This window comes from Setaria italica, chromosome VIII (assembly GCF_000263155.2).
Source record: "Setaria italica strain Yugu1 chromosome VIII, Setaria_italica_v2.0, whole genome shotgun sequence".
Classification (NCBI taxonomy): domain Eukaryota; kingdom Viridiplantae; phylum Streptophyta; class Magnoliopsida; order Poales; family Poaceae; genus Setaria; species Setaria italica.
Genome location: NC_028457.1, coordinates 715,316 through 729,735, shown reverse-complemented (window position 1 = coordinate 729,735; position 14,420 = coordinate 715,316). Strand labels below are relative to the sequence as shown.

The window sequence follows — 14,420 nt, the reverse complement described above, 5'->3', positions numbered from 1 at the left end:
AGAACACCACACGTCACTACACTTGAAATCTAACCACAGTTCGCTGGCGAATATCTAGTACGTATGCAGAGAGTGGGGAGTTGCATGCAAGTAATTCAATTAATATGTGTTTAAACTTGAGCCTCCACAAAATACTCTCAAGTCTTGTTTGTGAATACGTTGGGAATGAGGCCAAGTCCATTCAGGTCAGAAGGTAAACTGAACTAATTCTAATCCCTTCTTATTCCAACAAGTTATTAGCGAGAAACTCTCTCATTCATGATACATATTCCATCAGCATATGTATTCGTGGTATATAGCTTACCTGGAGACAGTAGATCCTGCCCATGGATAGATATTCCATCATGCTGACAGAAGCAAGCTCATGTCAGCACAAATTCGTCACCTTCCTAAGCATTTCGGGTAAGCTCAAAAGTCCCTCTAAAATGACCCAGGCTCTATGAAAAAGCTCTTTTGGTCCACGTTGTTTGCGACGTATTAACAATTCAGTAATGGTTTATACCACAGCGTCCTGCTTAATTCTTAATTAGAGTGAACAATGAGCAACCTAAATGTGGACTTGTGTATTGGATCGTAGTGTTATTAGCAGTCTGCACATTTGTGCCGACCGCGTCAGGGGCTAGCTTTTGGCATGATTTTCCACGAAGAAGATCAAAGACCAACATCAGTGGTAATTGGTAAAGCTTTTTGACATAGTCTCACCATTTGGGGCCTTGATACAAAAGGAGAAGAAAAGGGAGGGTACTGATCATTCTTTGTCAAGCGTGGATGGAGATTTACTGATTTATTAGTAAATAGTAATAGGCTGTATATATATCTGCTCCTTGAACTCAAAAACCGTGTGCGTGCGTCCGGGAAAGGTCCGCGTTGTAACTTTCCTTCCAGTTTTATCGTCTTAATACAAAGATATGCAGCTCTATATCTGCTCCTTGAATTCATTTTCTTCTGCTGGCGCTCTTGTATTTTATTTCTGCCATACAGAAGATAGATAAATGCTAATCTAATAATCAAAATGGTCCATATTTTCCTCACGCCTTTTTGTTGCCTTCATTTATGTCTCTGCCCGAACTATATAGCACTATAAGAGAATTGAAATTCATTGCATTTAAAAGAATTAAATAGCAAATAAAATAGTAGCTATTTGAGGAATGCATGCATCATGTCCAGATAGGTTTGAAGCATCAACATTGTTTCCATTCCATAAACAAATTTAGTTTGTTTTCAACTGTTACGTGAAAGATAACAAGGTGGTGAAATTTTGACCGATTAAGGTATTGCCAAAGCAAATTGTATGGGGTTGTTTACTTGTTTATGCAATATGTTTTCTCTCGAATGATCTAAGGAGTAAGTTGAGGCAAGCATCCGGTTCCCATCAGCCATCAGACTTTGAGCAACAAGCATCCCTCATGCAGACCAACATCAGTTTTGACTAATAACAATTGAAAAAATGTTTTGTATCACAGCATATTATTTGGGTTTTCAAGGGCATTCATTCTTAATTTGGAGTGAGCGATCGACTTCGGAATAATATTTGAAGACAAGAATGTTGACTTAGATCTCTGTTTCGGAGCGTAGTGCTACTAGCACATTTGTTCCTTCATGCAGACCAACATCAGTGGATCGGATAGCTTTTTACATGATTTTCCACAAACCAGCAAAGATTGGACATGGGATCAGAACACATTTTTGTGAAACAAGTAAGCGTCACCTCTTGAAAATTAATTTGTACAAGATTAATGATTTTTCACGATAACTATCATTTTCAATTGGCCAACTGTTTATAGCTAGTAAACAAGTACTTCTCATCAAGTGTCTAAATGGTTGGAAAAATGAGTTTGTTGGCAACAATATTGTTGGTGTGTTTTGTATTTACTGTGAGCGCACTCAAGAAACGAGTGCTTAAACTATTGGCCACTCATAAATAACTTCATGTAAAACCGAGCAATGTTGTAGTGATACTTATGTTTGAGTGGGTTAACCGCATTTCAGAGACTTTAAGTTCAAATATCGAGATTGAGTTTAGGCAATCGAAAAGGTACGATTCACTACCCGATAAACTCCTACCCCCCCCCCCCCCCACACACACACACAAGGCCAAAACAATCTTACACTCCCTTTGATTCTAAATGTAGGTTGTTTTAGCTTTTATCAAGTCTGATCTCTAGATCTAGATTGTTTTACGGTTTTCTTCTAAATTTTTGTTATTTTTTTGTTACAAACTATTGCTAAATGAACTATAAGGTCTGCTCATTTGGTATGCACATAATCTCAGTACATGATGTGAATCTAATAATCACACAAACACTACATAGTCCTTAGGTACTCAATATAACGTCCTTAGCTACAATTACCAAAATCAGCTGATTTCAAGCGTACCATTATTGATGATCCTGTGGAAAATGTATACGCCTACTTGATAACTAAATAAACAATCCTCGAGTTTACATTGCAAAAGGAAATTTGACTGCTTGGTATAGCTAGCCTTTTCAGTATAATTGGGAGCTGGGACACCTCTAAATCCAGTAGACTATAGCCAAAATTTCTACCTTCAACTTAGCATAATCTTGCAAGTCACGGTGATAAGTTATATATCACATCTTCATTCCAGTCTTGCCAATTAATGAGCGAACTGTCAAACACCTCTAGCAAAGCTGGCAAGTCCAAGTCTGCCTCAGGCTCTTGAGCATTTGTAGTTGTTTGATCCATTTCCCCGTTGTGAAGATCCATATTGACAAGCTGGGGTGCCTGGACCATGCTGGTGCTATGGTTCTTGCAAGTGTGATCGCCGTAGTATACTACAGTGTACTTTGCGTTCTCCTCAACAGCCATGGCACTACTGGTACCGGCATTTTGTTCTTGTTGCTCAACTGTCTTGGTTGCTAAGCAGTTCCTTTCTCTGTAGGCACATCTGTAGTAGTTCCTGCTCAGTCACAGAGGTATGTGATATGATTATTAGTACGTATGTGTGGAAACATGTGTCATTGATGGAACTAGGTAGCTTCATTAGTTTACCTGGGATGTTGCCTCCCATTTATGTTCTTCTGCCCATATTTTCTCCATTGGTGGCCATCATAATGTGGAACATGTGTCACAAGGGATCTCGATCGCTTGTCGTTCCTCCTACATATATATATATATATATATATATATATATATATATATATATATATATGAGCCAAAAATCGATCAAATGATGATACATGTTAAAAGAGGATTATGGACATGTATACACACAATCAGCTGGCCTTTTCCAAGAAGATCATGCATGATTAAGTTGATGGGCATGCATGGGTTAACCTAGCTTCCAAATAAATCCATCCTATACATATATGGTTCAACATGCATGATGTAGTTACAATATGTTCAATAATATTATTACATTTACCAACTATATATGGTCACATATGTGATTATGCAAATTAAAGCAGCTGGTGATCAAAGAGAGGGGGGCTATTGGGCTATTGATGGCTGAGCAACTAATTGTGACACACCTTCTCTTTTGACCAACGCTATTAGGCTTCACTTGTCCCTCTGTCCTGTCGCCAGTAGTAGAACTAGTCATACTCTTCCTCACCAAGGACTTGTCATCGACGAGCTCTACCATGGTTCCTCCTCCAGCTCCGGTACTCATGAGGCACCCCTCAAGCTTAGATGCCACGCTGATGTTGCAGCCGATCACGTCGTCGAAGAGCTGGACGGCGATGTCAGCCGAGGTATAATCGACACCGTGGAGCAGGGGGAGGACGAGCGCTCGGAGCTGCATCACAAGCTCCTGCTGCCTCATCATGGCCTCCATCATCTCCTCGCCATGGCCGCAGGGCGGCATCGTGAGGCTGCTCTTGCTGTCCATTATTCAGTATACTCAGTTATTGCTGGAGCTCTCGAAGCAATTACTGGTTGTCTGGTTCAGGTAGTTTTCGTTGTGTCAATAATGTGATGAGTGACAGGGTGTGAGTGTGTGCGACTCAGAGAGAAAGCTAGGGGTCGTTGCTGTGTACTTGCATTGGCCGTCAGCATGCACTACCTGGTTATATACAGTGCTATACAACTACAATACAATGGAATAATGTGCTGTGTGCCAATAAGCTTAATTGGCACGTACGATGATGCTGAGCTCTTGGTGTCAGCATGCACTACCGATGTTCTTGGAAAAATGGATAAAAGAAGCAGTGAGACATCCATCTCGTGGTGTGAACGCATGGGCGTGCATGACCACGCGGTATTGGCATTGAGGTGAGACTTTCAACTTTCTTCCCTGCCGTACGTACGTATATGTTGCACGTACGTGATGTCGATTATCGGGTACCTTCATTTCGATCACATCGTAGTAGAACATGCATGGAATTTTCACTTAGCTAATTTGATGCACTTTGGCTATATATACAAAAGTAGAACCAAAGAAATTTATACATGTGGTGATTTTTTAAATCTTGCAAAAAAAAAGTGCTAAAGTCATCTAAATTAGACAAACACATGTAGATTATTGGCTTTTGGGTCTCATCTTTCTTCCCGCAATGCAATGACCAAATAAGAAGTCCGAGAGAAAGCCCCTTACATACACGGAGGGAGGTGCAATACCCCGGATTTTTTCAAAACCTGGAGGCTACCAAAAGCATAAAAAAATATAAGTTTAGAATTTATTGACAATTTTAACAGATTTTTCCTGTAAATTGGGCATCCGAAACTTGTCAACCACAAGTAAACCACATGAATAACATATAAGCAATAAGTAAGCATCACAGCCCTTCCCTAGGATCAAAACAAAGACGAGATTAAACCCAAGACGTTCCACCATCAACCAACGATAAAGGAACCAACTTAATTCTAATGATTGGATTTAACTATATAATTAAACGTGTGTGCTCTGGATGAATGCTACTCCCACTTCCCATGCATGCTCGTAATCATTTGGTACCTAAAAACCAAATAAACACAAGGATGAGTAAAAATACTCAGCAAGTGCAATCAGAATCGGAAGAGAAACATAGTAATCCAGAAAATAGTGAACTAGTGAATAATCATGAAACAGTAGTTTCCATCTGAAAAGGACGGGGGCAGTGACGATGCGAATTAGGAAGTGGCGGCTGAATAGGAGAAGGGCTCGGTTCTTCCTTTTTCTTAACCGGTTAGGAAAAGAAACCCTAGCTCACATTTGATGGTCTATGTTTAATGACTCGTAAAGGATTCATCCAATACCCGAATCATACATATTGGTAGTCAAATGGATTCGTTTCAATGAGTTGTACTCACTACTAGAGAACTGATCTTCCATCCATCCCGTTTTGTCCCGGTTAATATTGGACCCATGACTAAAGTGGCGTGCCGGAGGGTGTGGATACTACGTCTGTGAGAACTTGTACAGTCTTGTAGGACCCAAGGTGACGACACAGCATGAGATGAAAGTATGTAAAATAAAACCATTAATAATTAATTATTTCTAGCTTCTTATATTTAATTGTTTGTGTAACATTCACATATTTCCAAATTATAGATGTGGAATATTCAACATAGCATCTTGGAGAAGGAGATAATAGGGGCAATATGTGAAGGTCTCATAGGATTTCTGGTGGACGAGGTGATAAATTCGGAAGGAGAATTTCATTACAACGAACGTTCGTTAGACGCACCGAGCAACACCCCGACGGAAGTATCCTAGGAATGAAGTGGACAAATTTTTATATATATAGTAATTGTATAAATACTAGTTTGATTTGTATAATATACTAAAAATTGTATATATACACACACTATGACGTATATATACAACTTGCATATACAATACTAATATGACTTGCATACAATATTAATATGGAAAAGAATTTTAAAAAATCAACCGGGACTGAAGGGTGTCTCTAGTCCCGGTTGAACAACCCGGGACTAAAGACCCCCGTCTCGAAAATTTTATCCCGGATAGATTTTCAAGAGATTTGAGGCCTGGGACTAACTTTCGGTTCAAAAAATCAACTTTTTGCCCTACTCATTGGCCTAGTCAACACTTTATATTTTATTTTAGGATGTTACTGGAGGCCATAGACATCACTATTCAGCACTACCAGCTTAACCTGATTTGTTTATCAATTTGGGCATTATAGCTAGCTAGCTAGTAGTAATACACAATTGGGGGTGTAGTCTGTGGATAACAGTGAATGACTTTCTTGCAACATCGTCATGCAAAGTACTGGTGCATGAACCTGGACCAGTCTCCTCCCCCAGACAGCTAGTCGCAACCATCGATGTGAAATCAAACATTATTTCTTTTGTTTGTGTATGATTGCCAAACCATAGGAGCTGGGGTTCTATTGTCCTTGCAGACAACTTCTTTCGGAGGCAATCAATTAAGCACGTTTCTGGTCAACAACTTGCATTGAGATATATATACTACACTAACTATAGTAAAATGCATGTCGTATCACATGAGCAAGTATGCATATGCAACTTGCATCTTAAACTAAAAGTTAAAGGTTGCGACATTTTTCGTAATTTACAATTTGCCTCTTTTACCTCAAACTGATTAGGAAATGTTATTGTTCAGGACCTTTTAATTACCAACTACTAGCTAGCTATAATCTTGCTTCTTGCATTCATGTGTGGCATCCTTGTGACGACCAAAGCAGGATAATATATGGAGAACTGCTTCAGTCCCCATTGGTCCTTTATTTAGGCGGAGTAGCTAAATTTAGGGACAAGAAGTAGCAATATACTATGTCCCCTAATTAGTTTGTACAGTACAGTACGTCATTCCAACTGAGATGTATTCTTGGAACTAACTACTAATAAACTAGTGTCCTTTTCCATTTTCTACTATATACATATATATTCATATATCTAATTACTTGGACTGACGTGCCGCCAGAAGCTTGTCCTATTCATGTTGGAGGCTCTCATCATCACAGCAAGGATCAAATACACAAGGAGTATATGTACGTGCTGATGTGCACGAGTATATTACACAAAGCCAGCCGGCCAAGAGGAGCGACCTTGTTGTCATTTGAATGACCTTTGGCACTTGCATGGGATACTGAATATGCAAGGAGGTAATAAGTCGGTGCTTTTTATATTTTTTTGTTATGATAGTTATTCCATGCAGCAGAGATTTCCCTGCAAAGCGAGCAGTTACTACCTGCAGTTTACAGTGCCAAAGATGTGCAACTTAGCTTGCATATGGCATGGAAAACGACAATGAACAGCCAGATTAGGTTTACTTTGCACTGTTGTTCTCTGCCCAGAGCAAGAAAACACCAGGAGGACGCAGCGCGATACTACAGGAAGATGAAGCATGCATTATCAGGGAGCCAAGTTGGAACAAGCCAGCCTCTGCTAACTCCAGCCAATTAAGTCCAAGTTATTGTCTAATAGTCATATGCTATGTGTTGAAACTAGTAGTGAACAAAAATTGAAGGAGCTACGTATACCATTTCAGACACATATACGGCGAAGCCTGCGCAAAGAAGATGAGGAAAGGACGGAGGAGGCTAACGAGATATTGATCGAATGGAATGGAAAAAGTCTACGTAACCCCTAATAACGTATTAAAGGTTGGTCGCATCACCTCCTCTACCACAAAACCGGATGTTTAACCCCCTAAACTATGCAAAACAATTTGAATGACCCCTGAGGTGGTTTTGCATAGTGGTTTTGCCACGTTGTTATGCTGAGGTGGACTAAGATGCTGACTCATTAACTGACACATGGGCTCCACTTGTAAGTTGTGTTGGGATTAGAAAATCCGAACAGACAAGAGGGAGAAGGAGAGAGGTAACAAGTGAGTAAATGAGCAAATGGTCAAGAGTCCCCTCCCCAAGCCTTAGGGCTCTATTTATAGGGAGGAGGAGATGGTTGTTTATGCTTATTCCATTGATGGGGTTGGATATTACAAATAAGTCCCTAGACTTTACAACTATACCCCTGAATGCCCAAATCGAGCCCCTAGACCCCTAATTAGGCCTCTTTTGTATACAAATGGGTCCCTAGACCCTAGCCTACAAAGGCACATCCCCAACAAGTTGGCAAGTTAGGATCATCTATCTTCTAATATTCATCTCTCCCTCTCTCCCATGGTTGCTCGCCTGCTCCAGCACTCAACTCAACCTGCTCGTCATCCTTGAGGAACTGGAGCTAGGCCGCCGACTAGGTCATCCTTGAACAACGGGTTCGGGTGTAGGCACAATGGGTAGCTGCTGGCTTTGGTGCTGAATGTCAGGACACCCTTGCTGGGTCTGTGGAAGCCACCTGTGATGTCGCCGTGCTCCAAGCCAAGGTTCTCGCACAATAGATCCGGCAGCCGCTCCAACAACGCCTTCATGCTGCCATCGTCATGCTCATGCCCTGCGGGTCACAGTTGTCCTTTGTGTGCCTTGCTGAACTTTTAATTTGCTCGCGCACCCACTTCATCAGCTTATTCACCTTGTCCATCTCGGGGGAAGGTGAGCAAAATCAATGATGGGTCTAGAGAAATCGACATTGGGTCTAGGAAAATCGACGGTGGTGCGGGCAAGCTTGAGGCGACGGATCCGCCGCTGGACACCACACAGAGCAGATTGAGGCTGATGACCGGCACATGGTCGAAGTGCACAGCAGCCTCGGGTCTCTAGGGAGGCGTGCGTGCGGGTGTTGGTGGAGGTGGAGAACTACAGAATGAGGGACCTGCACTTGTCGCTCATGGCGGAGAAGAATTGAGTGGCCAACCGCCGGTGTGCGTCGTCGGAGGATAGAACAAAAGGGGCCAGCCGTGATTTTTCTCAGAGTTGGTGAGTCATGTGGGCTGTACAGAAATAAAAAGAGTTTAGAATTCATGGGGATCGGTTGTTGTATCACTTACAAGTGGGGTCCACATATCAGCCAGTCTATGTCATTATTTCAATCCACCTCAGCGTGCTAGTGTGGCAAAAACCACCTCAGGGGTTGTTTAAGTGGTTTTGCGTAGTTCGGGGGTTAAACATTCTGTTTTGTAGTTGAGGGGGTGATGTGGTCGACCCTTAATATGTTGGGGGTTATGTAGATTTTTTCTTTGATGGAATCCATTACTTGGGCTACCTCAAGATTGTGATATAGTGAGAGGCATATGGGTTTGTGTGGGGTCAGTCGGCACTATGTTTAGGTAATGGGAGACAAATTTTGAAAAAATGAAGCAAGTTTCCTTCGTCACTACATGGCTGGGCACCAGTGGCGAACCTAGAGTAAATTGGAGGGAGGTGCATTTGCCTTGTGGGTATATAGAGTTTGATCATTGGGGGTACATATATGTTGAAAAATTGAACATATTCACTGTATTTTCATTTTTTGGGGGTGTATTGGCATCCCCTAATTACTATACACCTCCTCCCTGGCGCCACGCCGGATGGACATGCATGTGCCTAAGAAAGACTACTCAAGACTCAAGAGGAAGATCAATAATAAGTTTAATTTGGCAGGCAGGTGTGCATGCGTACTATTGGCAGTAAGGTTGTGGTAGCGGTAGTACGTTAAAGATGGGCAACACACAATGAACAAGAACACTAATGTCCTTATTTCTCAGACAAAAATAAGTAAATAATAATGTAAGGCCGACCGGTCAAAAGAAATATTGATTAACAATCACTGTAAGATACTTTTATACCGATCGATATCATGCACATGTGACTGGAATATATGTAGACAAACTCCCTCCATCCTGAATTATAGATTATTTTAGCTTTTTTAGATTCTTAAATTTTACTATGCACCTAAATATATATTACGCCTAGATATATAATGAAAAGTACGAACCTACAAAACTCAAAACGACATGTAATATTATTTAGGACAGGACAGAGGGAATGATACACGTCATGGTGGGTTACATGCAGCATGTGTAGATCGTTAATTGGTAGAAAAACAAGCATATATACGTATGCGTACATGGTGGACCGACGAAATGCATGAATGGACGCATGCATGGGAGCGTACAAATACTAGCATATGACAAGATAATATGTGCCGCCTAGAATTTCCAGGGAGTAATATATATTTTGGATAGGGTGGATCTTCTTAGATCAGTGTCGATAGTGAGATCAGATGGATGCATAGCATGATGTGACTACTGACTAGTGCTCTGCTTGGTGCTGTGGGTAGCCTCGTGAACGAGTGCTGATCCGGTCTGAAATCTGCAACCTGTTTGCATTGCTAGGCGCCAGGTGGTAGCATGCACGTACGTATGTAAGCGGCACACGGCAACAGAGTGACGTCACGGGGTGATGTCAGACCACCGTACGTACCCATCGATGATGACGGGGCCGTCACGTCCAAATGTCCGTCCAATGGGGTGGGGTTTCCCAAATTAATATGCTTGGGCTCCACCTCTCTTTGACCATTTTTTTTGACCCGGGCCTAATTGCATCGCCTTCCAGCATTCCTGCAGGTCCATCAAGGGCCCGTTACTTATGTACTAATAACAAGAGAGTGGCAGTTCTTGCCAATTGGGAATGCATGTGTTATCTTGCAAGAACGATTATTGGTGCATAAATCGAAGGTGCAGCATCAGGCATCCACTAGCAGCTAGCAGCTGGTGTCACTGTCGAAAGATTATTGGTGCATCTTCGTACAAGAGGAGCAGAGCGCATTTGTGGTCTCGATACGACAACGAAATGACACCTTAATCTTCAAAAAAATCAAACCTTCTGACACGCATCGTCTCGATGTTGCAACTATTGTTTCTACATGTTTTGCAGTAAATGTTGCATGAAATGTAGTGTTCATGTTACGGTGTGAATTTTCTATCCCAGAGTAGAATGACGTAGTCATTTTTACACATTATTTTTCATGTTGCAAACATTAACCGTTGATGTTGCAGGAACTACGTAATTTTTTAATGTTTCATCGGAGCGTCCGATTGAAAATTTTCCATCGGACGTCCGGGTGCTAGCAACGTCGAAATGTATTCACGATCATGGTATATATGCAATATCACTACAGTAGCTAGCTTCATCACACCCCTCCTAGATTTCATGTGACTAAAATCTATGCATGGTTGATTAAGAGCACGGCAAAGATGGCAGACACACAAACAGCTAGTGTGCAGTAGTAAGCGTCAGGGGAGCACCAAAATGGAGGCTTTACCTCTCCGGGTCCGGGAAGGAGCAGAGATAGGTTGTGCACCTCCTGGTGAGTCATGACTAGTGTCCTGTCTCCCTTAGGTGCCGTGTCATGGCTCATACGTGAGTCGGAAGCCTTGGCACACATGCGGTCCAGGTGTCCAGCAATTACGTGCACACTAGTGACGCCAGCACCATGACGTATGATACTTTGGTTAGCTGGATGTGCAAGAGTACACAGCCTTTTATTTTGGTCGTCGTCGTCTCCGGCGGAGATCGAATATAACGCTGGCTGGCCCGGGTATCCATCCATGAACCATGCATGATCCATCATCTCTATACCTAGCCTAAGTTTAATTTGTCTCTTCACTGCATATGATATGATAGAAGCTGCAGGGCTGTTGGCCCTGATGAGTACACATCGTCATCCGCTTTTAAGAAGAATTATTTTGGTATCAACTTTATTTATTAAGTTGCACGGGAAATGAAAGAATGGTATGCTGATGAGTACGACGCGCCGCTCCTCCAGTTCGTGGCGCCCACAAGGTAGATGGCCATCTCATCTGCCGTATCATAGTATCATATTCATACGTAGTATGTAGAGCATGCTCCTTGAAATCTTATTCTACTATATCGTATATAACTTCACGACTTAACGACATGGCTATAGCTAATTCTAGTCAGCAGGTCATTTATTTCTTTGTTTTTTATGTTTATTGGGCCGGATTGTACCCGATTTTAACAACCTTGATGCAGAGCATCATCTCTTAATTCGTTGCGCTGGCGGATCGACGCCTCCGCGCGTGCCTCGCTCGCTCAGCTCCTCTCTCTCGGCTCCTCCGCGCACGCCTCGCTCGGCTCAGCTCGGTCGCGTGGTTCGATAGCTGGACAGCTCGCTCGGCTCGTCATCAAAATCAGATGGAAACAGAAACCAGCGCAAAAACAGAAACTATCGTCCGCTAGATGAGAACCGCCCTATCTCTCGTCTCCACGTGAGGATCCGTTCGTTGTCCGCCACCGCATCCCTTGCGTGCCGCCGACGCTGCCACCGTTTCCAGCGTCGTATCCAAGTTCAGGAGAAGCAATCTTTGTGCGATCTTAGACCGTGGCAAAGAAGGACAACCGCCATAGAAATCTTCGACGAACATCGCAACCGTAGCAGCTGTCATGGGAGAAGGAGGCCAGGAGGATAGCAGTTTGAACTCCACAGCAAGAGAAGCCTCCCCACATATCGCAGCTGCAATGGCGGTAGGAAGCCAGAAGAAGGACAACGTTCTCGACTTGTCGCCTATGGTGTTGTCTATGCCTGCCCTAGCACACAACGGAATGCAGCCAACGCAGGTACATATTTTTTTCACATTCTTTGATCACGATGAGTTTTTACGTGTGTGTTTGACCGTGCTACATGACCTCGACCTCCACTGATTTATGACCATATATATATGCTAGATTGCACAGAACTACTCCGACGATAACATTAGAGTGTGTTACATGATACCTGAAGAAATTTTCTGGCCCATGAACTAGTTCAAGATTATCTAATAAATTTGTTGTTTTGGGATTAGACGGAGAGATGCAAAATAGCATTCTCATTCGTACAATCAAAAATCAAGAAAGCATACTGTTTATATTTCTTTCTCCTGAAACAGCATAGTGCTCTTCTAGTATTGTGAACTGAGATCTGAATGGGTTAGTGTTGCCTTCGTTTGCTCGAGGGCGGCGGGGGCGGTCGGCGGCGGACTGTGGCGTCCCCCCCGGGGTCGGGCCCGCTTACACATGGCAGCTCTCTAGGATATCAAGAATTCCCTCACAGACCAACACAAGTCTTTTCTGCGCACTTTGTCCTCACTCGTGCGCACCAGGAAGAACTTTCCCGGTCGGTCACCCATCCCAAAATTGCTCTGGGCCAAGCACGCTTAACCCCGGAGTTCTTTGAGGATGAGCTTCCGGAAAAGAAGTTACAACTTGTTGGTATGAGTATTCTATCAATCCTATTAAGCCTTGGGCCAGGATGTCACATACGCACCCCCTAAGAAGACCAACGCCCTCGTCGGTCAACCCCAAGCCAGGAACGTCCTCTCTTGGCCACGTCCATATGTCCAGTGCCAGCGCATGTGCTATGCTGTGTGACCACTCTGGGCCCACACCAGCCATGCACATCATGCCTGCGCAACTGCGACTGCACGCGCCCGTGAAACCGCGAGAGTCAGCTCTGATACCAACTGTGGCGTCCCGCCCCCCCCCCCCCGGGGTCGGGCCCGCTTACACACCTTAGAAGACCAATGGCCCCGTCAGTCAACCCCAAGCCAGAACGTCCCCTCTTGGCCACGTACGTGTGTCCAGTGCCAGCGCATGTGCCATGTTGTGTGACCACTCTAGGCCCACACCAGCCATGCACACTATGCCTGCGCAACTGCGACTGCACGCGCCCGTGAAACCGCGAGAGTCAGCTCTGATACCAACTGTGGCGTCCCCCCCGGGGGTCGGGCCCGCTTACACATGGCAGCTCTCTAGGATATCAAGAATTCCCTCACAGACCAACACAAGTCTTTTCTGCGCACTTTGTCCTCACTCGTGCGCACCCGGGAAGAACTTTCCCGGTCGGTCACCCATCCCGAAATTGCTCTGGGCCAAGCACACTTAACCCCGGAGTTCTTTGAGGATGAGCTTCCGGAAAAGAAGTTACAACTTGTTGGTATGAGTATTCTATCAATCCTATTAAGCCTTGGGCCAGGATGTCACACGGACGAAGGAGGAAGATGGCGGCGGATGACGGAGGACGACGGAGGAAGACGCGCCGGCGGACGAGGAAGATGGTGGTGGGGGCGGCCGCCGGGCTCGAGGGCAGCGGGGGTGGCCGGCGGTGGACGGAGGAGGAGGACGGTTGCGAGATCTAGCAACTGGGCGGTGCGCTTGCGAGAATGAGACAAACAAGCGAGTCGGGCGAGCTAGCGATCGAGCAGGCGCGGAACCAGAGGAGCGAGCGAGCCGTGCGAGCGAGCTAGCCCCTGCGGAACCAGAGGATGGAGAGGAGCCGAGCGAGCGAGGCGCGTGCGGAGGCGTCGATCCGCCAGCGAACGAAATCGAGATGGGACCGCACAGCGATGAATTTGCGGACGGTCCTCCCCTAATTTTTTTCCCATCATTTAGGCCTGTTCTGATTGGATTGGAGTTTTTCCTTTGGAATTAATTTCATCAAAGGGGATTGCCATTCCTTTGTTTTGTTGACACCATCATCATCATCATGTCCGAGTCTACTTTTCTTGGCTGAAACCCGAGGCAAGTGAGAAATTTGAGAGAAAATGGAGGCCTGGCCGACGTCTTGGGACCGCCAGCCGCCCGTCAATGCAAGGATATGGATTTTGTTTTAAG

General features: G+C 44.1%; 1 protein-coding gene across 1 annotated transcript; it reads right to left on the bottom strand.

Moving 5' to 3' along the window:
* Positions 1–2,571: 2,571 nt before the first annotated feature.
* LOC101762666 (probable WRKY transcription factor 26) lies at positions 2,572–3,826 on the bottom strand. Its single transcript, XM_004980071.1, has 3 exons — positions 3,492–3,826; positions 3,013–3,120; positions 2,572–2,920 (listed from the first exon to the last, which is right to left on the bottom strand). The coding sequence occupies exons 1-3, from the start codon at positions 3,824–3,826 to the stop codon at positions 2,572–2,574; spliced, it is 792 nt and encodes a 263-aa protein (XP_004980128.1).
* Positions 3,827–14,420: the final 10,594 nt, after the last annotated feature.

What these genes read in the sequence shown, in the direction of transcription:
- LOC101762666 (XM_004980071.1), bottom strand. Translation starts at nt 3,826, where the DNA reads ATGCCGCCCTGCGGCCATGGCGAGGAGATGATGGAGGCCATGATGAGG. An exon ending in AGCGTTGGTCAAAAGAGAAG is followed by an intron (nt 3,121 to 3,491) that starts GTGTGTCACAAT and finishes ATATATATGTAG; the next exon opens with GAGGAACGACAAGCGATCGA. An exon ending in AATGGGAGGCAACATCCCAG is followed by an intron (nt 2,921 to 3,012) that starts GTAAACTAATGA and finishes GTGACTGAGCAG; the next exon opens with GAACTACTACAGATGTGCCT.